This window comes from Aspergillus viridinutans, assembly GCF_018404265.1.
Source record: "Aspergillus viridinutans IFM 47045 DNA, scaffold_12, whole genome shotgun sequence".
Classification (NCBI taxonomy): domain Eukaryota; kingdom Fungi; phylum Ascomycota; class Eurotiomycetes; order Eurotiales; family Aspergillaceae; genus Aspergillus; species Aspergillus viridinutans.
This window is the reverse complement of record NW_025091228.1, coordinates 330,236-355,282: the sequence shown is the minus strand read 5'-3', so window position 1 is coordinate 355,282 and position 25,047 is coordinate 330,236. Positions and strand designations below refer to the sequence as shown.

General features: G+C 49.4%; 6 protein-coding genes and 1 non-coding gene across 7 annotated transcripts; 2 read left to right on the top strand and 5 right to left on the bottom strand.

Annotated features, from left to right (window-relative positions):
• Positions 1-1,016: 1,016 nt before the first annotated feature.
• Positions 1,017-2,712, bottom strand: Aspvir_002529 (cation:proton antiporter; the record flags this gene model as incomplete). The annotated part of the gene is made up of 4 exons (XM_043274127.1): positions 1,017-1,493; positions 1,554-1,843; positions 1,882-2,403; positions 2,463-2,712. 4 exons carry the CDS (start codon positions 2,710-2,712, stop codon positions 1,017-1,019), a joined length of 1,539 nt encoding a protein of 512 aa, XP_043130062.1.
• Positions 2,713-3,538: 826 nt separating this feature from the next.
• Positions 3,539-4,621, top strand: Aspvir_002528 (autophagy protein 5; the record flags this gene model as incomplete). Its single annotated transcript, XM_043274126.1, has 3 exons — positions 3,539-3,658; positions 3,721-4,162; positions 4,221-4,621. 3 exons carry the CDS (start codon positions 3,539-3,541, stop codon positions 4,619-4,621), a joined length of 963 nt encoding a protein of 320 aa, XP_043130061.1.
• A 187-nt stretch (positions 4,622-4,808) lies between these two features.
• Aspvir_002527 lies at positions 4,809-4,893 on the bottom strand. Its single transcript has one exon. It is a non-coding gene; the product is annotated as a tRNA-Thr (tRNA).
• A 485-nt stretch (positions 4,894-5,378) lies between these two features.
• Positions 5,379-7,895, bottom strand: Aspvir_002526 (uncharacterized protein; the record flags this gene model as incomplete). The annotated part of the gene is made up of 3 exons (XM_043274125.1): positions 5,379-7,604; positions 7,664-7,843; positions 7,893-7,895. 3 exons carry the CDS (start codon positions 7,893-7,895, stop codon positions 5,379-5,381), a joined length of 2,409 nt encoding a protein of 802 aa, XP_043130060.1.
• Positions 7,896-11,888: 3,993 nt separating this feature from the next.
• On the top strand, positions 11,889-13,963 carry Aspvir_002525 (Zn(II)2Cys6 transcription factor; the record flags this gene model as incomplete). Its single annotated transcript, XM_043274124.1, has 3 exons — positions 11,889-12,015; positions 12,105-12,305; positions 12,363-13,963. The coding sequence occupies 3 exons, from the start codon at positions 11,889-11,891 to the stop codon at positions 13,961-13,963; spliced, it is 1,929 nt and encodes a 642-aa protein (XP_043130059.1).
• A 1,163-nt stretch (positions 13,964-15,126) lies between these two features.
• On the bottom strand, positions 15,127-15,801 carry Aspvir_002524 (uncharacterized protein; the record flags this gene model as incomplete). The annotated part of the gene is made up of 1 exon (XM_043274123.1): positions 15,127-15,801. One exon carries the CDS (start codon positions 15,799-15,801, stop codon positions 15,127-15,129), a length of 675 nt encoding a protein of 224 aa, XP_043130058.1.
• Positions 15,802-19,441: 3,640 nt separating this feature from the next.
• Positions 19,442-22,703, bottom strand: Aspvir_002523 (uncharacterized protein; the record flags this gene model as incomplete). Its single annotated transcript, XM_043274122.1, has 5 exons — positions 19,442-20,612; positions 20,668-21,367; positions 21,418-21,638; positions 21,693-22,377; positions 22,448-22,703. The coding sequence occupies 5 exons, from the start codon at positions 22,701-22,703 to the stop codon at positions 19,442-19,444; spliced, it is 3,033 nt and encodes a 1,010-aa protein (XP_043130057.1).
• Positions 22,704-25,047: the final 2,344 nt, after the last annotated feature.

The following is a 25,047-nucleotide window of genomic DNA, read 5'->3' as shown; positions in this document are numbered from 1 at the left end:
TTGCTTTTTCCTTCTCGTTGCCGTCGCAACTCTTTTTGATCAAGCCCCTTGCACCACAACCATCTTCAGCAGCACCTTCACTCTGAAGTGAGAGATGAAACAAGCTGTTTGAACTTGAGCCAGGATCGACAACACCGGATGAACCCTTGAGTACGGAACACCTACGGGCTATCTACAGTGCTCATAGAAACCTACCAAGCTTGCAGCTACAACCTTTCAAGGCTTCGACCCCACAATACCAAACGGCTGTGGCATGCCTTGATCGCTGCTAATCCCGGTAAGGATCCGCGTCGCTCAATATGGTTAACACTACATAGTATTGACTAGCGAGTCATGTTAAACGAAACTGATGGCATGGGTTCATCCTGAGCAATTTTAGTCGTGTGGACTCGTTCCATACGCTATTTCGAAGGTCGAGCAGACAAGACAATGACCTTGGTGTTACACAAAGGAAATTGGCCGCGTGAACTTATCTTCCCTGGTGCCATTTCACAACCTTCCTTTTTCGGCTCGTATCCTGGTACTCCTTGCCTCTTCAAGATAGGCTGGAGGAATGATACAACTAGAAAAATGCGCACCCTATCAGAGTACTCTGAGATTTGCTGAAGTCAAGTCCCAAGGGCCGTAAATCCTAGGGCCGAAATGACCATTCTCTATCGAAGAGTTGCTGCCTGAGAGTGCGTCCTTTTCTCGATTTTCTTTTTGCTTTTTGTTGTCTTGCCCCCATCGAGTCTACTTGCACAGGGCAGTACGCGATATCCTCAAGAGACGCCCCACGCGCCTAGAGGGTCTTCGCCGCCAGAATGAGTTCGAGAACTCTGAAGGGTTTTCACCCTCTTCACTAGAGACCCGACACAAATGGGGCCAATGAAAGTGCAGAGGGTGATCGCCCAGATGACCACCAGATAGATCTCAGAGGCTACCTCATGGCTATTGGTTGCGGGAGATGAGGATGAATGAGGGGAGAAGATTCCATCCGCCTCAGCCAACGACGCGATGAGGTAGCCAATCTCGCCTCACGCCACCATAGCCAACCCCAAAATCGACGCCGGATACAATGAGCGGGGCTTGCGAGGAAGCTGTGGGCTGCTGATTTGTGCCACAGGAGGACAAAGCCCTTCTTGCGGCGAGTCAGTTCCCGCTGTTGCCGCCGGGAGTTGAGAATCCTGCTTGCGCGAGTTTGATTCAGAGGATTGGTTTGCTTCTTTCTTTGGTCCATCGCTCCTTTGTGTCTGTCCTTGCGCTGAGGCACGTGAGGAGTCACTGTCCGGCTGAGATTGGTTCTTGCATGACTTGGCCGCGCTCACAGTGGCAAACCCGAGTAGAAACTTCTTCGCCTTGTTCAACGGCTTTGACCCGGGTAAAGTCAACCGAATCAGCCAGAATCCGGTCACTAGCTTGCCAAAAGCCATGAGAAGAGTGTAAACTACGCCTCGCCAGACTACCTTCCCTTCAAACATTTTCGTGATTGGAATGGAAAACCCTATCGAAGCCTGGAGGGCGAGTCAGGACGGAACTTGAGAGGATCGATGTAGAAAATTAGGGAAACCTACAAAGAAGAGTGGGCTCAGAATCCGCTTGAGAGGCTCTTTGCAGAAAGTTTCGAACGCAAGTTCTCCAGTTGATCGCTCGAAATGCATAGTCCTCTCCGTATGAGCGGGTGCTTCGGTGGATTCAGCTTCTCTGTGACTTCTTTGTGTATGATTTGCGTTACGAGTCAGTCGAGTCTGCATTTCAATGCTCCCCGGTCGATATTCACGCCGGTCATTGGCTGGAACTTCGGTCTTTGGCTGCTTTTCATGAGTGGCCAACATCTCGTCAAGCCAGGAAATACTAGCCCCAGCTAAGTATGCAGCAAAGAGACCCGATGTGCCGGCGTACTGTGCGCCGGCCACAATCCAATGAGATAGAGCATGTGCACAACGAATGCGACATTCAATGACCTCATCCAAGCAGGGACCCGAATCTCGTGCGCCTGAAGTTTCTGCACGACCACCGCAACGACAAATCGACAAATGAGAAGAAGCCCCAAAGCAAACCCAAAGGCAACAAGGATGGGCCTGATCACGACCACCGGGTCGAAGAATTCCTGACTCGCGCCACCCAGATTCGAGATGATTTGAACCATCACCAAGCCCGCGACATCGTCCATCATCGCTGCGCTGCTGAGGACAACACCCAATCGGGTCTTTGCCAGTCCCGTCGTGGACAGCATGGTGAATGTCGTTCCGATACTGGTTGAGCAGAGGGACGCACCGGCGGCAAATGCTTGAAGAGGAGTGGCTGGTAGCAGGCTCATCAGGACGAAGGATAGACCCATAGGCACACCTACCCCGGTGATCGCCACCACAGAGGACAGGACGAAGTTTGATTTCAATTGGGAGAATGATGTTGAAAGGCCACCTGTGGAAACAAGCTCGTCAGAATAGCGGCATCAGCCGATCCTTCTGCAGTCAACTTACCCTCGTACACCAAAAGAAGCAACCCGAGATATCCCAGCTGCTGAATGGTTCTCTGAACGTCTAATTCTATCCAGTTGGCTCCGGGGACCCCCCATGCCATCCCAATGAGAAGCTGCCCAACGAGCCCGCAGTAGATCAGCTTATCAAGTAGAGCGTTCACCCAGTTGAGAGCAAGCAGAAAGCTAGTTAGGATCAGAATAGTTTCGATCCCTGGCTCATGATATGCCAATGCATCTTGTGAGGCTGCCATGGTGTCTTATATCAGGCTGAGGAGATGTCTTTGCGAGGGACCTTGTCAGCCGCGGATATATATATATTCTCTAGTAAATACTAGTCAATGCCACCCTTGAAATATGTGCCGCCGAGGCTCCAGCCTATAAGCGCATATAACAAGCTCCCCGTTTGAGACTAATCAATTGAAGCCATTGTAGATACCTGATGATTCAAGCAGCATCATAGGCCATTCGCATCTGATAAGAGTATGTTACCAGAAACCACGTGTTTGAGATATGACGACAACGGCTTTGTAAAGAGTTGACGCCAAACAAAATGTCTGGGCCAATGTACGCCCGGGCAATCGTCACACGGTGATGCAGGTATTTTGAAGATCAAAATTGAGACACTTGAACGGATACAAGACATGCGCTCTCTTGGCTGTATGAGTAACAATTGTGATGCCTCAGGCTTAAATCATGTGACATACCCGTTCAGGTAATCCCTCATTATCTGCCAAACAACATCATCTCCATCATTCTTGCAGTCATATCATGTCTACTAGTCCCGGACTTTTCAGGTTCGTCTTTATCTTGGGACAAGCTCTTGATTGAATGACTATGCTATGAAAATTGCAAGCTCATCGACCGCTGTCAATAATGGTTCTGTTCTTGCTGCGGGGTTGTGCATTTGTCTCTTAATGCTAGAAGTATATGTAGACCAAATCGATCTACACTGTCTTCGATAAAGCGGTGTTTGTCTATCTCCAGGTGTTACAAACTAGGTACCATCCGCGCGCTCCCAAATGTATCAGGCTTCGTGCTGACTTGTCGTAGGGCGGATGAGGACATCCTTTGTTAAGGATGGAACATCAAGCCTCTCTTAGCAGCATCCAGAGAGCTGTATGGGATGGAAAACTGCCGTTGCAGATAACGCTCGCTTCATCGGAGAGTCGAACATATGACCAGACTGATCCCTATCTTGTAACGATCCTCCTCGACAAGTACTAAACCACGTTATGTGTACGAAGCTAACGTATGTCTAGATCGCTTGCCCGCGAATCTCTTATCTCCCATCATTATTACCCAGGTTAAGAGCCTTCTTCTCACCATCACTGATCGAACCCAACTCGCAACCCCACGAGGGCTGGTTCTCCTTCGAAGGAGTCCCGCTGAAATGGCACCTCCCAGTTGGGCTGTTGTATGACCTTTACGCGGGCGCAGACCCAGCATCCAAGGGAACAAGAATTGACGAAACAGACCATCCCACCAGCAGCGTGAGCGATACGCTTCCCTGGCGGCTGACGGTGCATTTCAGCGACTGGCCCGATGAAGAGCTCGTACGACTCGACGCAGACGGCATGGTCATGCACGACGCGTACATCAACAGCGTCAAGGAGGCGGATTTCCTCCGTAACGGCACCGCAAAGGGAATCATGACCCTGTCCAAAGAGGACTCGGCCGGATTATGGCAGGCCGTGCAAGATGGTATTTCACAGCTTTTATCATAGCACGATCTGCGCTTCAGTATGTTGACAATAAGTAGTGGATCTCCCCTCCTTCCAACGGATCTCGAATATCCTCCTCCCTCCACCGAATCAACCATTCCGCAACGTCCCAATCCGCTTCTTCCTACCCCTATCCCCAGACTCCGGCTCCCCATCTCTCAAGGTCGTCCAATCTCCGTTGCCGCCTAGTATACCAGCCACAACGAATACAGGTCAACCAACCAATCTACGGAATAGCCCCGCCTCGCAAGTCCAGACGTTAGGCTCAGCGTTGCACTGGCTACTTCCCAACCTCTTTCCCAGCCGGAGGACTCCTGTCCTGGCGAAGCCGGTTCTGCACGGCGCGGCGGTGCCAATGTCAGCACCAATCGAGGAGCTCGTAAGGAGTTGCGCGTATGGGGACGGATGGGCGTATATCGTTATTAGAATGATGGGATGATCATTGCGTGTGCTATTCCGACTGGTTACTCTAGCTAGACTGCGTCTCCAATAATATTAGACCATTTCTTGCATATTGAAACGTACTACATCGCTACTGACATAGATATCAAAAGACACGTAAATCTGCCTTCAAAAATAAAAGCGAAATAGTAATCATTTTGAATGATAAAAATGTAAACAAAAAATGCACCGACGCGGGATCGAACCGCGGACCTTTCCATAGGTCGTACACAATACGAGTGGAACGCTCTACCACTGAGCTATAGGTGCAATTCGTTGTGTGGGTCATAGAAAGTCAAATCTAAAAGGATTAATCACCATATCTATCATCCTGGAATTTTTAAACTTCGTCCACCAAAAGGGAGTCACAAGGATATTGAAGCTTTGTCTGTTCTTGCATCACTCTATAAGATACGACACAGTATGATTGTAACAAGATATTATCTCAAACCAAATTAGTTGCTAACTAGTCCTACTTGATCAACCTCATTTATACTTCGAAAGCCACGTCAAACTGACAAAACAGGAAGGTGCTGGGGTATATGACAAGGCCGTCCTGCGACGATGTGTCTTAATCATTCTGTCGTAACAAAGGAAAATTCCAGATGCTTCTTGGATGCGATGAATACAGTGGACGCAGAAACACCAATGCAAAGTCAAGGAGAAGTTCACTAGAGTACATGCGAGGCTGTATCGATAAACACCTGAAGGAGAGCACACAAAGAGAAATCGGATTGAAGATGGGAGTGGGCAGCTTAGATAAAGTTCCCATTGACCTGCATCTCAGCGCCCATTTCCCGGCCCTTCCTGAGGGCCTTGGAGAGCATTAGCTCTCGCATCCAGTCAATGCGCTCATCACGAGTCTTGACTGCGAAATGGTGACTCTTCGAGTTGTGGTTTGCAAACAACAGCTTCTTCTCATTCTCCTTGCTCGAGGGAACGAGGGAGAAGGCAAATGCAGCATCGTCACGGGAGGTATTCTGTCCGCTGCGCAAAATGGATCGCTTGAAAGCGGCAGTCAATTTGGAACTGGTGGCCAGTGACGAACAGGCAACCGCATATTCATCCACATCAATTACCTCCAAGGCTTTGGAGTTACGGTGAGCATCAAGCTCATCTTTGTGCATGGCAAGATTTGTCCCTCGCAAGGTGAAATGAGCGTCCTGCCACTCGTGACGCAGGAAACGTGTCTGTTTGCGCTTCTTCATCCATCCGGCCTTGGTGACGTCGGGATCTGAAGCGAGGGACGAATTGGTGGAGCTGGGAGTATGCAGAGGCATACGGGGACTCCTGATCAAATCCGAAGGGCCCTCGATGGGAGTGAGAGGTCGATCTTCGTGGACTCTACGCAGTGGCGCGGTAGCTCGAGGACGGGTGGAAGTTGAACGCATGATGGGCTCCTGATGGCGTAGGTTCATGAGATTTCCGTAGCGCATATCTGGGGGCACCGACTGAGAAGCCTCACGGGCAACTGGCGCATCGGGAACTTGAATGACAGGGACGTCCATCTCGGAGAACGGGGTGCCCTGACGGTAAAAGTCGTCTGAGCCCACCGGCCTCATTGTGCTGAAGGGGCCGTATTCCTGGATCGCAGTTGGGGAGCCATACATGCGGTTGGCCATAGAAGGCGTGATGGTTCGCTGGGCTGTCGCGGTCGTAGCGGTGGTCAACTCATCTGATTCCGTGCCAGTAGGGATCGTCAGCTTCGGAAGGTTGCGAAGGTTGGCAGCCATGTGAGTTGTGTAAGTGGTCGGCAGAGAGAGAGCTGGAACTGGGTCTTCTGGCATTTGTACAGGCTCTGGCTCTGCGAGAGCAGGAGGCTCAACATGCTGATAGCTGAGAAATTGACGCACGTTCTCCTGGGGGTCGAGCCGCTTGACTTCGTTCAGCATCTCTTCGCAGAGGCGGGGTGTTGGTTGGGCTGGCCCAAGGATGTCTGAGGATGCCACCACTGAGGGCTCAGCATCTGACTTTGGTCGCAAAAGGTTCTTTGCTGTCTCTGGGTTTCCGGGGTTTCCCGTCAGAACTGAGCCACCAGGAAGAATAACTGCCCCGGGAAACTCTGACGCGAGCTTCTCAAGCTGGCGCTGGCGCCTTCTGTACTTAGGACAGTTCTCTCCCTTGGAGCAACTGTGTGGTTTGGGAAGAACCTGCTCAATACCCACGATGGATACAGACTCCGCTGGAGTGATTTGATTGCCACTGCCGTCATAGACTCGGCTGGAAAGAACCTCACCAGTCGGAGAGACCGACATGGTGTAGGAGCGTCTTTTCGGAGAGCGAGGTGGAGACGGGAGAGTGACTGGTCGCTCAAAGACTGGATCCTTAAGCATGGTGTTGCGCAGGTAATCGATTGAGCCCATCAGCTGATGACGCTTGCCGAAGGATTTGATACCCAACTCCTTCAGGTCATCGGCCTGTAAACTCAAAAGAACTGACCCCGTGATATCATTCATGATGAATTTCTCAATGACGGAGTCATCGTAGCCAGCGATGAACATCCAGTGGGCGACTTGGCTCGGTGACCAGGCTCGGATCTCACTCTCCTGCACATGCGAGACATCAGGCTGCAAGGTTGTGTAAGCCTTGGGGGTGCGTGGAGAGAATTGGTACCGCATGCTGGAAGTCTCCGTGTCTGATTGAGAGAAGTGGTCTCGTGAATTTGGAGTCGCGGTCTCCGACTGAGAGAATTGGTCCCGAGAGTTGGGAGTCTCGGTCTCTGATTGAGAGAACTGGAACTGAGTGCTAGAGGTCTCGGTGTCGGATTGGGGGAACTGAGGTCGCACAGGTGACCTTTCAAAGTACAGATCAATTTCCGTCGTCGGTACTGAGCGGGAAGAAAGGAGCGAGTCTCTGAATAGGTGAGGGCCTGTAGGACCTTCAATCCTCTTGTCTAACTTCCATGAGAATGGTTCTCTGGGGGCATTGTCTGGAGTCGGCAGGTCTGGAGTGGAAAGTGACGAGTTACTGTCATAGCCGAACTGACGAGGAATCTTGTCAGCAATAATGCAGCAAAAGGAAGCGAGATCCTTCGACTTACCGAACCCATACTCATGCGCGGAGATTCTTCTTCCGTATCGCTGAATTCAAAATCTGTATCATCGAAATTCGTGGCGTCGGAAATACGTTTGTGTACAAACGTTGCAGCAGGGAGGAATTGCTCTGTGTTCTTCATGTTGAGCGATGCAGGCACAGCCTTGCGTCGGTAGCGTAGGGAATCCTACAATGAAGTTAACACCGAGTTCATTTTCCCGAAAGATCTGACATACCATGATGAGTGTGAGTTATGCCAGAGATTGGCTGAGAGCTAGGAGTCAATGATTATGTTGAGATAATTAGGTTTTGGGTGACCAGTGGGTATTTCTATGGAGAAACCATTCGATGCCTCAAACACAAGGTAAATGAAAGCAATAGCAAAGCAAAAGGGGTATCCAGGAATGAGCAGTATGATATGCAGTGACAGAAAAGATGTGAAAAGAGTCAAAATAGGAGGGGACTTGGGGCCGGCCAGAGGGTTAAGTATATCAGAGGAGCGAGTCTGAGCAAGCCCAACCAAGGGAATGGCGGGGGGTGTTGAAACGGCCCAGGTGACTAGAAGATAGCGCAGACCGAATGATTTTGCAGAGAATGGGAAGTTGGTAAGGACCAGATCCGTGACATGCAGAGATGGTGAAACGTAGCGGCAGTGACTTCATGAGATGACTGGTGACAGGCTGCTTGCTCCAGCGAATGGCTGGGGATATTCAAGGGGAGCAACTAGGATGAGAGGTGATGAAGAGTGACCATCCTGCAGTAGTTGAAAGCCGAAGACATTCCTTCCAGGAAGCTCCTGTCCAATGGATAGGCGCTGCCACGGGCGTCTCACGGAGAGGAAAAGCAAAAATATGGAATGGAGGAAGATGAGAGGTCGAACGGGAGCCGTTCTCTGCTTGCTGTAAGCGCCCATCCTTGGAGGGAGGCCATGGCGGGACTGGGGTTCTGACTGGTCGCCTGGTCGGGCTGCTTGGCGCTAACTGACGGACTTGAGCGAGCGAATGTCAGACTATGAGTTATCGCAGGCAATCAGCGTCCATGATCCAGATGAAAATGGTGACCGAAGCGTTTGCCTCGTACTGATTCTCCAATAGAGATCCTTGCTTGCCTGACTGGCCGAAAGCTACCACCTCCAGTACACACCGAATCTTGCACGCCATTCGCCTAAAGGGCCTCGATCGGGCGTCAATATACCTTGAACTTCGTGGAAAAGCAAAGAGGTGATGCCCCAGAATTTGCCAATAGGATCTTGATCTGGTTTCAAAATCCTGAAACACTCGAATGCTCTCATCGTCGCTGTCGATGGCTAGTCCACTACCGGAAAAAGCACCGGCGCGAAGGAGCAATCCAACATGCTCGACTTCAGTTTGAGCGCCTTGACTGGCTCCTACCGAGAATCTTAAATACCACAGCAGGGCCAACTTCGATCCTTGAGAAGAATTCTTCCCTTTACTGCTCAACCCATGCTCTGGTGACTTGACTCTCCCGTTCGACTGCGATTCTACATTATTGCCTTGGACAGGTCACAAGCTCCATCATGGTTCTTCAGTGCCAATATAGCAGAGGACTACCCTTTGCAGAGTACTCGGTGCATACATTTATCTGGACGACATTGAGCGCTGGTAATGGCTGGACAACGGTGTACATGCCTACACTAGCTACTTATATACTTACCTTGGCAACTTGCAGTCGGCTGCTGCAAGGCGAGCACAATCATGCAGCACTACAAAATCGTCCCGTCGTTGACAGCACCGAAAAGGTGGCTGGAGTGGTGGAAAAGGATATAAGACCGAGTGTAGCCAAATCGACCATACGGTTCTTCCGGTCAGACTGGTATTCTGCCTTTTTCCTACGTTCCGAGTGACAAACAAGAACCTTCCTTTCGACTTGGAACTCTACTTTCCGTAATCAAGCTTAGATGTATGAGCATAGGGAGACCCCTGATCTCCAGCAACAGTAGACTAAGTACGACGAGAAAAATCTCACCACAGACATGCAGGAAAAATCAGGTGACGCCAGAAGCGGGGCAATGATCCTTCGGACTGTGATATGTGACAGTCACTCTGCACTTGCGTACCAATAATGTACTCATGAGACTCAACCTATGGTTATTGGGCCTTCGTTGGCTCCGACTGAGCGCTATTTTCTCCGAGCTTTAATCACAGGTTATGAGGATCCTCAACCCGTCGCTCCTTGCATCTGGGCGCAAGTAAACAATTCCATAAGTCCCAATCAAGCTCACATCTAGACCTTATTCGTGCATCAGAACTCTGGTCATATAGAGATGACAAATACATCATGGCTCAGAAGAGGATTTCGACAAGCGACATCGAAGCGACATCAATGTGTTGGCGTCAGCTCTGCTTCAGAAGAGGCTGGTAGTTCCATGTAGTACCTGTACGGCGTAGGAAGCGCACTATGATGGCGAAGGGTTCGAAAATGTTGGTTAAGCTGGCCAAGATTGTTGGTAAATTAACAAACATCATAGGCTGCTTTGAGGCAGCATGCACACATAACGATATCTCCTTCCGAGGGATGCTATTAAAAGCAAACTATTAAAAGAATATTCTATGCATGCATGGTTACCTTGGTTAAAGAATGAACCTGATTGAGAACCTCATCGGAGTGCATGAACCATATCCTCGGGATACTGATGACGTTGCGCTTGCTTCAGTCATATGTTGGATCTATTGGGAGTATCCGAGTACGCCTTGGTTGACGAAAATGAGAGTGCTAGAAAACAGGTAGCTGTAGCAGTCACGCATGAGTCTCAGGCAATGACCAAATTGATCCATAGTAAACGGTCGAGCGTTAAAAGTCCAACCTTTGGTACCAGGTGAGAACCATTCGTATTTCCTAATCCGGCCACTTTTGAATCTATACTCTTGTCATCTTCGTTCTCCTCAAATTGGCATTAGCGATTCTTCCGCGTGGGGCCATGGAATATCCCGCCTGGTGTCCGAGCTTTCGGCTATACCCCGCCGTCCCCGCGTAATAATGTTACTAATTATGACAACTTGCCCTGATTTAAAAATAGAATTAAAAGGCTCTGAAAATAGATCTTTTAGCTATATATAAATATCTCTATGTCAAATTCAGCCAATAGAAGCGCCACATCATACACAGCAAATTAGTCCCAACATGCAGTATTGGCGGTTAAATGTTACTAATTAAGGGAACTTGGTGCTTGAGCCTTGAACTGTCACGTCTAGATCCGCCCCGCTTCTGCATGGGCCGATCCCCACCATTTGACACCGTGAAAACACCATTGCTGATTGGATAAAGGAAACTCAGGAAAGAATCGATCAGTCGAAAGTTCTTCCTTTGTCACAGCCATGCGACTCAAGCATCATCATTATTTGTCATTTTGTATTCCACTATCCAGACGATTGATAGTATGATAACGATGGCGAAAATTTTGCATGAGTATGCCATAGTACATACTGCCAGGAATTGTAGAGGAATAGAAGTTCACAGCATCATAGGGGAAGAAAAGTAAAGGAGTAATAATATTTGTGCAGATAGTAGTGCATAATTAAGATAGATTCATGCAAGACAACCAATCAGCATGCAACTGCAGCCGGCGACAAGACCGCGCTAAGAGAGAAATGGCAGACCCTGACAGGAACCTTGAACACACCCGCCCAAGACAGGCTGATCCCTGCAGCCATCAGCGCGTCTAGCAATCTAATCTGTCACTAGGCGACTGGATCAGCGCCGAACTACTGCTTTCTCCTCCTACGGTCTATGTCTTTCAACGCCTTCATCAGTCTATCACACTCCTACTTTCTAGTTTCTACATACATTCCCTCTTTCGGTCGTCACTGATTTGCTGTCTGGCTTCATCCAGTCTCCACTCATCTTCTATCAGAACTTGAAACATCATGCTCGTTCTTCTGACCCCTGGGATGGCAAAAAATAGAAGCATGGGGTTGCATGGGTCTTGTTTGAGCATGATGCCTTCATCCTTCAGATATCACGACGGCATGTCTTCATAAAGACCCTCTTGGTCCTGCATTGTTTCGACCTCGTCTTCTGAAACATTGCTGCTTCAGATGACAGCATACACTGCAGTCCTGTCGTGCAAGTACCTCTTCACTTCAATGGTGCAGTCGTCTTCAGGTCAATTGTCAATCATATGAAAGCTCATTGCCATCGACCAAGCCTTGATCAAGTATCTTCACTGCTTCATCATACTTGCGACTCCCTTCCATCAAGACTCAAGCGTCACCATGTCGTCCTACGCTCCGTCGACCATGGCCTATCCTGCCGCTGCAAGCATGACTGCCTTGAGCATTCCTGTCGTCGACGACCCGGCAGAGGATTCGAAGAGCAAGTCATACAGACGCTCCCGCTCAGGTAATGTTCATTAGATAGCCATGCTCTCTTTCAGCGAGGCTCCTCTCTTCCCCTGGATCGATTATCTCAGTTCTAATATGCTTGAACAGGCTGCTACACTTGTCGGGTCAGAAGAAAGAAGTGTGACGAGACCCGTCCGTCTTGCCAGGCATGCACGAAGCTGGGATTGAAATGCGACTACAAGCCACCCCTGTGGTGGATCAGCGTCGACCAACGGCGCGTGCAGAAAGAGAGGATCAAAGATCGAATTCGACAGACAAAGACAATGGAGAAGCATGGGTCACTGCAAGGTACGCTGAGCATATAAAGCAGCACCTGCCACTATCCTAACACCCTTGTGCGCGCAGAATACATGGAACGAATCCGTGAACTCAGTCAGAAACCTGCGACGGTTGCTGTGGAGTACGACTTTAACCGCCCGCTCTGGGTCGAGCAGTACAACCCGTTGACAACTTCGCTAATGACACCGGTCGTTCCGTACGAATTCGATATCAGAACTAATCATGAAACTTTTCTCAACAACGCGCCTCTCACAAATAATGCTTCCCTGTCAGCATTCGGTTCTCTGATCCCGCAACAGCCTTACTCGACTATTCCAGAATTACCTTCGGAGGTCTGCTTCCCAAGCTACGCAACCAGGACCCCAAATTACAGCCCTGTGAGCCCTGCGGGGCTAGTTTTTCCAGACCGGCCATTATCCTCGTACCTGCAGACCACGGTTCCCCTGGATGATAACGATCGGTCACTTCTCAATCACTTCTTGGATAATGTCCTCCGGCTAGTCTTCCCTATCGTTGAAGCTCACCAGCAGACCTTCCTTGTCCGTGCTAGAGAGATTCTCAACTACCTGCAGAACAATCGATCATACCTCCACTGTTGTCTCAGTGTTTCTGCCATTCACCTCAAAACAAGCCGGGGACTGACGGATGAGATGGACCACGACATCATGCGACATCGTTATGAAGCAATCTCGCAGCTCTGTCGGGCACTGAGTGACGGACCAAGCCACGAACACGTCTTGGATGCAACGCTGGCCATGATCTTTTACCACTGCTCTGTCGGTGAGCCGGATGATTATCTGCCGGATATCCCATGGAACACACATTTTAAGGCAGTGTCCAATCTTGTCAACAAGCCAACCAGCGCGCCGACCCAATTCAGTGTATCCATTATCACATGGATTGATATTCTGGGAGCCACAATGATGGGACAGACTCCACATTTTGCTCACACCTACCGCACCAAGCATCTCAGTGGCATCGCATCCGGTCTACAGCAAGTTATGGGCTGCGATGATCGCATCATGTATTTGATTTCGGAGATTGCTTGCTTGGAGTCACTCAAGATTGAAGGACGAGTCGACGATATGGCTGTATGTCAGCACGTCTCTGCGCTGAGCGCACAGCTTGACTGGACCGAGCCAGCGGAGCGAACGCTCGATGTGCCGTATTCACCCTCTGGGGTTGTCCAACCTGATCAGTTGACAAAGGTCGTCACAGCGTTATTTCGCACCGCCGCACGTATATATCTTTACAGCCTCATGCCTGGCTTTGGCTTGTACGACCCGAACAACATCATTCTAGTAGCGGCTGTTGGGGAGATTCTGCAATGCTTGCCAGCAGGGGCCCTGGGGTTTGATCGCTCTCTTGTGTGGCCACTGTTCATTGCAGGCGCACACTCAGTGCCATACAGCGGGTTCCGCAAGATCTTGACTGACAGAATCGCGGCGTTGGGATACCTGGGAAATTTCGGCAGCATCGGACGAATGTACCGAGTACTTCAGGAGCTCTGGAAGCTCTCAAATGACCCATTGACTTCACCATCGGCCAGTACGGGAAGTCGTAATTCTGGCCAAAACGGTGCGAGCTCAGAACTGCAGCCTTCGGAGCAACAAATCCATTGGCGAGAGTTGATGAAACGCAAGAAGTGGGATTACTTGTTGATATAAGCTGTTTATACGAGACCTGGGGCTTTATCCATTGACTGGATACTCCGGATCAACATGGCAGTGTCTCATGGCGTATATTACAATTTTGATGTGCTGGCAAGTACACATCATGATGGGATGTTTCTAACGCTTTGTTTCTTCAACTACTTCTGCCCTTTGTTGTCCTGCTTTTCTTCTTTGGCCTCCTTTTCTCCTCCTCTATGTTCTTCTTTTCTATTCTCTTCAACCTCACATTTATTCTTATTCTTCTTTCACTCTTCTTCTTTTCCATAACTTTCAATATTCTATACCCTCTTTACATGTTAATTGATATTCGTATTAGTGGTCGCTGAGTCGACTACAGAGATTTATCCTTCTTATTCACTCCTTACGTTCAAAATTCAATGACATGTGGCTATCTGATTGATATTATATTTCTAGGGCATAGGCTGAATACCATTTGTTGATGTTTCTAATATACTGACCTGAGGGCTGAAATTGTACGGAGTAAACTGAGTGCAAAGACAACCATTTTATACCTTGACGAGGACGCCATGTGATAGCTAAGTGTCAGAAGGCTGCTAAATATGTCCTTGTCGGATACGCTCGAGCCCCTAATAGTAATGGTAGTCTTGCTTCGAAACTGTTTGTGAAATGGAGTTACCAATGGGTCGGGTCGCATGTATGTTGGTTCTGTGTTGGTTCTTGCCTGCTGTTGTATTGGCTGAGCATGGTGTCGTGCGGCATCATGTGGAAATGATCCTTCAGGATTCACTCCCAGTATTGATTCATGTTTATGCTCTAAGCTCTTGCCTGTTGTACTATGCATCATAGGTTAGTGGCCCGAGTTCTATATTTACCCACTATAACCAACGGCCATATATGTTCGGACGTTGTATGGAGGGAAAGGTGAAGTTATAATCATACACATCCACTCATGTGCCATTCCGTGCTACCTACCCATACCTAACTAACTCCATCATATGCAGGAGCCCCTAATACCATAACGCTAGGAAAGGAAATAGAGGTAATCTAACAGACATGTCCAGAACAAAAGAAGCTCATGCTTGTAGAATCACAACATATAGAATCCAACATGATCAATCATCAACCTGCCAGACATGCCACCCAAACAACATAGGAAAAAAGTAATCCAGCTAAATAACAGAAATTCATCAATCTGATCATGTCTCTCTCAGAGCATCGGTTGCATTCCGCCTCCTCTTCCCAGGAGGCGGCGGCTCAAGCCGAGGCGCACGCTTGAACGTAATCGTTGTCGTCACCACATGCCGTACACTGACCTCCCCGTTCTGGCTAACCGGCGACTCAACCTGACGGACCGTCCACTCCGACGGCGAGTACAGCGATCGGCCTGACAGCGACTGCGCGCTGCGCGGGGTCACGACTGCCGACGCAGGCGAGACGTGATACGGCGGCGGGATTCGCAGCCGCCGGAGATAGTCCGGGCTCCTTGCCGTTGCGGAGCAAGGGGTAGCAGGCGTGAGCGGAGGAAGCGTCACTGGTGTGCATCTGCGACTGCTGGTGGTGCTGCCGAAAAACGAGGAGCTGATTGCGCTGGATGGCGCTGACGTTGGTGAACGGCGGGGCTTGTCGAGCATGTACTTTGCAAAACTGGCGCGTGAGTCTGTTGAGGAGGTGAAGATGGGGCTGAACGTGCCGAGGAACTCGGTGTATGCTGGAGGAGGTGTGATGTTTTCTGTTTGGTCTTCGCTGGGTTCTTCTTTCTTGCCTGCTTTGCTGGCATCGAGGTATCTTGTGGTGTGCGGCTCACGCAGCTCGGAGGGGAAGGTCAGGTCTTTTGCCATGCTTGGTGGCAGGCCTGCCTTGGGAGCCATCATTGTGTTGAGGAGCAAAACAGGAGGTAGAGAGTGCAACAGTAGGTTGGTATGAGGCTTGAGATGCTCTGATATTAGGTCAAATGTACGGCTGGTTGTAGAGACAAATGCTGGCCGGAGCTTTGTAGTGATGAATTGAGTGATAGAAAGATTTGGTGCCTGGGATGGCTCCACACCATAGAGTAATAACTCCAGAAAAAAATAGCGTCTCGAAGATCTGGTGATAAAGACCGGATGGAAGTGCTGCTTCTATAGTAGACCGATGATGATGTTGTAAGTTTCCGTAATTAATGCTGTACCAGACAGTATCAATACACCGCGTACTAGACCAAACCAGAATAAGTTAGCCTGCTCAGCTGGCCAAAATAGCAATGCCACTTGACCCACAACGTACAAGGCCAAACTGCTAAAGAAAGACCAGAGTTAGGAATCCTGGCCTATCTGGTTGTTTTTCTCGATGCTCCAGCTCTTGCACAGCCTGCTCGTGTTGTGTGTTATGGTAAAAAGGATTGCCAAGTGGCGTAGGGCAGGATCTTCCTGATCGGTCTCTCTTCCGAGGCGGTCAATCAGCCCCAGCCGTTCACCTGAAGAATGAAGATGACCGTGTCACCGTATTTGACTTGTGAACAATGTCCAACGCATAAGTTTAACAATTGGAAGGTTCAATGATCAAAGGGATTTTGCAATGAATATATACCACTATCTACTTTGGATCTTTGCCCCCACTGCTCAAGTCGAAACCGACAGAGGCGCACAGCAAAACACTGGACATTCATCAAACAGTTTTGCACGCGGCCGAATCACGTCTCAGGTAGTCGTACTCTATCCTTCATTCCCTGTTCCTGGCGATTGTTTTGATACCCTGAACTGCGTTTGGGGGCCAATATATCGTTCATTCATTCAAAGCGCGCGGTACTCTCAGGCCATGGTTCATTTCCCGCCATGGCCATAGCGATTTCAAGCTTCAGGTACGGTTTTCTACACTCTTAGATCAGCTCAGAAGACCCAAGTGCAAATGTGTCACGGAAGCGATCCACCATGAGACCTCTAACTAGAGCCAATCAAACATACACGGTCCAATCAGTTGTATAGATCAGCGTATTCAGGCACGTGTTTCAAGCTGCGCTTGGATAGCCCCCTAATAACACTGTCTCTCTCAAGTATATTCTCCGGCATGATATGCGCTTTTGCGGGGAAGCGCCTGAAAAGTCTGCAGAACATCGAATGCTTCTATTCGCGGTGAAACGCTTTATCTACAGTGCGAGTATACTTGCGGTGATTCAGGTAGCAGTCTACAGTGCTCGAGAGATACTCTTTCCATGCACCGCTTGCGAGGAGGCACCTCACAGCTTTCTGGTTCTAATTTCTTGCTTAAATGGAATGTTGTTCATCCATCTCAGCGAGACGCTATAAAATGAAGGTTCAGAGGCCCTACATATCATCATACTCATTGCATGCATCGAGCTAATCGCCTGAGGATCTATTTTTGGACTGTCACAATCCATACAAAGAGCATAGCGCTAGCATCATGAGATGCACAAGAACACTTTTTTAAGCGCCGGTCGTCTGGAGCTTATGCCAGGATATTTCAAGGGTTTGATTTAGAGAGGCCTGTCTTTCGTCGAGCCTTGATTCCTAGACGTACCATCCTCCTAATAGTATACGAGTATACGGTGGCAACTCGACGACCTTGCTATGCTATTGACTTAGCAGTTTGGACTACATCCCTATAAGAGGCCTTGCGCAAACTTTCCGGCAGAGAGCTCATAAGCATGAGATGCTAGAAAGATGGATGATAATGCAAGCAAGTCTATAAAAAGAAGCCCGCTAACCCAAATCAATGCACACAATGAGATCTGCACATTTAAACGCTGTGGTTGAAAAGCAACCCAATCAATTTATGAGATCGATGACAGATACAAGTCCGAGTCGATCTAAATTTGCCCACCTTTGTTCCTCAGGTCAAAAGCAGCCAATCCGGGTTCGCGGCTGGATTGGTCGCGGCTGCAGTTTCTTTTTTTAGGGGTCTGGCTGCATGAATAATCGCGGGGACAGGGATCCTGACACGGGCTATTTTTGGATCATCAACCTCACCTCACCTCTTCATGTATTGGGCATATTGCTAGACCGAGCAAGACAGATAACCAGGCCATTTAAGAAATAAAAGAACAAACAGCAAGAAGCGGTGGTTAGAATTTCCCCTCTTCTTGATCGAGCCCTCAATCGTTGGTTTCATCCATCATCAACGGCACCTCAAGTAGACATCCCCGAAAGTTACTCCATACCCTGATATCATCATGAAAAGAAGGATGCAAGTTGCAACTGCAAGTGCAGAAAGGGCGTAACGCTGCCCGAACCCAAGTCTAAAGCTAGTCATACCAATTGGCCTCTCCCACTGGCTGAATGAGATATCCTCCCCTGCGCTAGGGGGACGTCTGCTATCTGCCTTGAAACACCCAATTGACCAAGCACAGCAAAGTAGACTGTCAGTACAATCTACATGCGCACCACCAGAAACTCACCGGCGCATCGCAGACTTCTATTCTTATCCTGCTATATGCAGGTTAATCATTTAGCACTTGAGATCACCCTTCTTCCTTTGGGATGGAGGATCTTCAGGAAAGTGACATATGCTCAGCAATGTGCTGTTATTGGATAAGGTCGTTGGCCTGACACAACCACCACTTTCCGTCTAATTTTTCTTCTGTGCTTTCACTCAATCAGCTCGTAGCTCTGCCGCTTTTCATTTCTCCTCGTTATAGGTTACAGATAATTATAGAATCGTCAGCACCTGCACAGCGCTTCTGTACAACTCGAGAATCCTCAGTGCAATAGTATGTGATCGCATTCATGGGTTGTACGGTATGATACAATACCGTACGTCTTGGTAAATACATGCCCTGGCAGTTTCTATTCTACATCAACTAACTGTCGAGCTGTCGCGCATCGTTTGATTTTCTGACGTGGCGCTCGCATGTTGTAGATCATGGGTTTTTTCGCTGCTATGCGTGGGCAATGCAGTCTCCCATGAATAGCTGGCTGCGGGCCGTCAAGGTTGTCTATTGCAGACTTGCAGCAATGAATGACTGACACCGTTCTTCTATACTCATAGAGATGAACAATGAGCAGCCCACGAATTCAACCGGGGCTTGAAAGTCTTGGTGTATGCCACATTCCAGAAATCTCGCTTACAGATATGAAATTAAATGGAGGTTATCTTGGACATCAAAAGGGTAACCATTTTGAAGAACAAGACCAAAGGCAAAGGTGCGATGAAGAATGAATAACCTCCCACCACTGAGAACGTACAGGTCATCCATATCCAAGATCCCCACCAGCCGCTGACCAAATAGCATTAAAAAGCATGATTAGGCGATTTATAAACAGGTATATTCGTCACAGGAAAAGAACATCAGATGCAGACAAGGTGATATAAACAGGGGAAATCCGTGGTATCATGCTGCGCCGTCATGGTTGAACAAAGTGGTATCATAACAAGAAATAGCCTGCCAACTCAGCCGGGTAACCAGATAAGAACAAATATTAAGTACAAGGGGGTTGAAAAAAGGTTAATCAAACGGTAGAATAAGACAAAAGGTAACACCACCAAGAACAAAGAGGAGAGAATCATCCAGATAACTGACTACTCCTCTGTCAAGGCATCGTCTCCAGTCTCGCGCCACTCCTTTGACCGCTCAGTCAATCGTCGGATTCCCGCGACTCGCTGTGCCCAGTGAGCCTCGGATGGCGTGCGATATGTGTAAGCGCGCTGCGACGAGATGACTCCAATCGCCTGCAGAACTGCCTTGCGCGAGTCTCGCCCAAATACGGCAGGGTGATTGATCCACTCCATTGCCGACGTCAAGTCCGCATCCAGCGCTGTGATGGTCTGTGCGTCGACCGCGGCAACAGGGGCAATAGTCGCGGTATCTGATGTGACAGACGACTGACTCTCGGTGAAGTTGGAGGATCTCGGCGATGTCGATGTGGGAGTTTCAACGCGACTTCCAGCATCGCCGAGACTGGCCGGTTTTACAGCGCTTGGTGGTAGAGGCGGAAGGCTACCCTTACCGAGACCCTTAAGAATGCTTCGTGTTTCGGTCAAGAGATGCTGTGCGCGATCATTTTGACACCGAGTCACAAGTGTCAAGGCTCGGGTCAGCATGTCGGACGTGAGCAACTCCATGCGCCGCTGGACAATGGACGGGTGAGGAGGAATGGGTGGTGTCGAAGGTCGGCCATTCTTGGCTCTCGGATTGGATGGAAGCATGGGCACGGTAAGCAGTGACGGACGAGGCGAGTGAGTCAGGTGACCATCACGGAGGAGATCACCGTAAGTGAGATCCGCCTGGATCAAAGGAACCTCCTCGACGCTCAGCACGCGTTGCTCGTCTGCATCGGAGCCACCTCCGAGAGCTTCCAATCCAGACACCAGGCTTTCCCAGGGGTCCTGCGGCATACTTTCCTGCGTGGAGTTGTCTGGTTGGATGACCAACTGTACCAGCACATCACGCTTGTCCCCAAATCGAAGGTCTCCGAGAGCCGCCTCGGCATCCCTGCCTGTAGCGCGCTTGGTTGTATGGAGAGCCCCGCTAATTTTCACAAATTTCGCAGGCGAACCCTCAGGAAGGCGAAGCTTCAGTTTGACGTTCTGGTGCGAAGTGGTTTGCAGTGCGCCCAAGCAGCCGGCAACACATTCTCGAAGCATCATCCAATCCTTGACGTACAGGTACGAGCCTTTTGTCCGAGTGGACAACTCGATCATTGTGTCGGGCTTGTGAGTCAGTCCAAGACCGAAGGAGTGAATACTCACTCTGCAAATGGTCAGTGATCTACGTTCTTAAATTTTGGTGTGATGGAGGAACTCACTTAGCAGCTTCGGCCCTAGACACCACGAAATCGACACTTTCGGGGTCGGAAGTGGAGGAGTCACTGATCAGGAGGATCGTGGAAATGGGGTTGTTGGACTTGCGCTGCATCAGCAAGTCCATTGCAACATTGGCACCTTCGACAACATCCGCACGAAGGCTCTTCTGTCCGACAGGTCGAATGGAGCTGAGGATCTTGTTCCATCCACCCCACGACTTGGTGGTCATTCCAACAAGGGGCACGCCGCCACCGCTGGAGCCAAAAGTCACCAATCCCATACGATCTCGGGGTCCAAGATTTTGCACGATGAACTTGAGTGCGTCCCGCAAGAGAGTGATCTTCAGCCCTTGCATGGACGAAGAAACGGGAATAACAACCACAATATCGAGAGGTATGTGGACACTCAAAGTGGGCAGATTATCTGCACCGGTTGTGTAATCCGTGATGGCTGTGTTGTTGGACCGGCCGGCACCGTAGGATGAGTTTATTGACGCCTGTCGTTTGACCTGGCTGGCCCGGTAGTCCTCCTCCTCAGCTCCAGAATGATCCAGGTCATAGTCGGCGTGTCGGGACAATGCATCAGAGTTATGAAGATCGCGTAGAGCTCGACGCCAGATCTCCAATTCGTTTCGGCTCTGGAAGCGAAGGTAGAAGCAAGGAAGCTCGCTGACTGATAGATTAAGCGTGAGGGCAGGTTCATCTATGGTGGTCAGCATCCAGTACCCTTTCTTAAAATCGATGTCAGCTTACCAGGCGACGCTTCAATAGACTTGAGATGCTTCTTGATAAGAATCGAGCCTTTCAGCGAGCTCCGAGTCTTGCGCTTCGACTGATCATCATACTGATGAGCATTTGTCTTCTTTTCCTTGATACAAATAAGCATCTCAGCGAAAAGATAGCACTCCAGATCCTGCCATGATTCACGATCCTTGCCCACGCGCATGTGTCCATGCAAGCGGAGTTTTCCGAACCTAAAGATCAATCAGTATCCGCCAATGAAGAACCTCGTCTGGAAGAAAACGTACCGTGAAAATTCAAGGCCGTGCCAGTTGTCGACTCGCGTCCGCAAGTCCTCGGCGATTTCGTCAAGGTTCTCCTGGGGTTCGTATTGGATGGATCGAGTATCCGCAGTGGGAAAGCGAACCACGCCGCCGTAAGGCTCATCCTGCGGCTGCGACGCACCCGACGAAGTTTGTCGCAAGTCGTCCGAATCTGGATGCCATACCCCCTCGGGAACTTCCACCGTGACCAAGCATGTCAAAGATTGCTGTTGTCTGGACCGATTGAGCGTGGGGAATTCGCTGCGGATGGTCACCGTGGGGGCGGGGATGGGGTTCTTCATGGGAGCCGCGCGAGGGCTAATATCGGATTCCATAGCTTGAACGTCATAATCATGTCGCCTGCCGTTGCTCTGCTGCTGAGCATCGTAGTCGCCCGACGATCCTGCAGCACTTCCATTTCTGGAATGCTGTTGCCGTGAGCCTGTGGTCATCCGCTCCACCCGCTCGCGCTCGCGATGGCTGCCCGTATCGCGGCTATCTCTTCTCGCCCAGATGTCCCGACTGTCGCGATTGTTATATGGCCTGCTTCCCGTCTCGCTGGGTGCTCGCCCACGAGCTGACGGCTGATCCCACGGGGTTGGGGTGGTCAAACCACTCCGTTGCGTGGCTGCATCGCTAGTCACCGAACGCACAATGTTGCTCAATTTTTCTACAATGAGGATGGTCAGTATCCCAGCAATTGCAATCACTATGCTGCCCGAAGTGCATCTTTCGCTTACCGATGTCAAGTACATGACCGCCGCGGCTGGTGTCCAGCCCTAATGGGGCATCACAGGTCGGACAATATTGGCCCTCAAACTCCTTGATATACTCGTAGAAACAGGCTTCGTGCGCCACGTGTGTGCAGGAGAACTGGAGGACCCGCTCTCCGCGCAGGGTATGCTCCAGTGGCTCCTCGCATACGGCGCATTCACTACCGACAAACGTTCTATCCCTTCGGGTACGGCTACGGTCAACGTCCATCAGCCCCGCCATTGGTCTACCTGATCTAGAGTTGAATGATGCTCGCGAAGAGTTTGTGCCGGTGGTCGACTGCCAGCTCAAGCCAGGATGGTTAGATTGAAGCGAAGTGCTAACAGTGGAAGGAGCACGAGATCGAGAAGTGTCCGTTTGACCAGATGCACCGGTTCCCGGCCGATCTGCGTGAGAACGGGAGAAGGAACGGAAGCTCCTTAGAGGGGAACGCGAGGGGGACTCGGGCCGGGAGGGGAAATCTGCAGGTCACGCAAAAGGTTGCAGATACTCGTCAGTAAGTGGTAGAAACGGTCCGCTGGTCCGACTTTCAGTAAGGACACCAATGGCAACAACGACGATTGAGGGTCTGGTGGTGCCACTATTTCTCGACTGCTTGATTTCCCCGTGTCGAATATAGTTGGGATTGACAACGCAGGAGACAGGAGGATGGAGGCAGGGAACTAGAGAGAGAGGAAAAAGGGGAATAAAGTTCCGATGTAGTAGTAAATTATAATAGGCAGTCGTATAATTGACGCAGAAAAAAAATTATAATTCAAGGAAAAGTGTGAAGGGACCGAAAAAGGATTGCAAATACGAAGAGAGAGAGGAAAAAAGAAAAAAGAGACAAAAGCCACCCAAGAGGCTTCCAAGTACTGTAGAAGATAGTAGGGTAGTACTCACAAAGCGGAGATTTCTTTTTGGAGCGACCAAAGAAGCCAAACTCAGACAAATTTAGATGGCCTGAATCGACGTTCCCAGACTTGGAATCCGATCTGGAAGACGGTCGATTATGTTTCCACATGGACCACGGAAAGGAGAGAGGCTATTCCTGGGGAAACAGGAGAATCATGAGTAACCGAGAATGTTAAGTTTCAATTATCAATAGTTCCTCGTAGCGGTGATGAAGGTGGTAGTGCGATTGAGGGGAAGGGGGACGTAGAAACGTAGGAGCGATTTACTATTTAGGTGAACCAAGTGGGGAGAAGAACCAGAAGAAAGTTAGGACCAGTGGGGAGAAGAGGAAAGAAAGTCCCGATGAACGGATTGAATTGTGGGAAGAAATTGAGCAGGGGTCAGGGAAGACGACAGACTATTGCTGGTAGTTGAAGCTCCAGGGATAGAATGATAGGGCTAAGGAGGCAGCGGGCAGAGAATTGATGATAGGGAAGAGATCAAAAGAGACATGTGAGAAAGTGCGAGGGACTGAGAGAGTGACACCATACCTAGCCTTAGAGAATAATAATGTATGATCGTGTAAAAGGGTTAGGATCAGGAAGAGCCTGGAACCTGGAGATATCCTGGATGGTAAACGACTTTTTTTTGCGACGGTGTCCGAGCCGGTGTTCAGGAGGCCGTAGATAGTCGATGGGGCTGAAGATAATGATTGGATCTGAGGGGATGGTCAGAGGGAATGGAAATTTAGCCCATATGGAGTACGTAGTATCAATAATCTGGATGCGGTAATAAAAAATATGATATGATGGATGGCCGACTAGACAATAATTCGATCGGTAGACAGAGAGAGGAAGAGAGAGGAGGGAAAAACGGACTAACTCTGCAGGAGTCAGTATGGATGGACTAACGACGGAGGAAGTTCCCAGTTGATCATTTCCACCATCATCAAAATTCCCAAAAGTCTCTAGTTCAGAACACCAGAGAAAAAGGTACAAAGGTTAAAATTCACCAAGCGAAGGGAACTCGCAATTCTTTACCAGTAAAAGTGCAGAGAGGGTGATATCAGTGGGGCAGGAAACTGCACGCGAATTTTTCTATGGAGTATGGAAAGTCAAAGGAACAGGAAAGCCACGGATCCAGTGAGACCAACAGTGGGTCACTACTTGGGTAGTACTTAAGAGGTAAATAATAATAATAATAGGAGATCATGAGATGCTCATGCACCCCTGAGTACAGAGTAGACAGATAGTTAATAATAATAATAATGGTACTCTGGTTCTTCAACTTCTTTGCTGATCATTCTTGAAGAATTGAGAACAAAGGGTAAAAATAAATTATCCACTTGTACCTCTTGGTATCATCATACTTTATTTCTCTTAGAAAAGACCCTATGATGTAATGTCCACATTGTCTTTTCTGCAGACAGATTTTAATTAATACTTACTACAGTCTGTACAATGCAGGGACTTGCATATGCTGGACCTAGTTGGACCGCGCGTCACAACAGTCTATGTAACCATGTGAAGATAGTAGTAACTTCCTAAGCTAGGTAGGTACCTTAAGGAGCATCGGTCGGCGGGAAATCTCAGACAGGCCTCAAAAGCTATTCGTATTAGTCTTTGACTGCTCCAACGACTACGTACTGTGTTGATCAGTGAGGTCCCAACTACCCCTTCAGGTCTTTACCTTT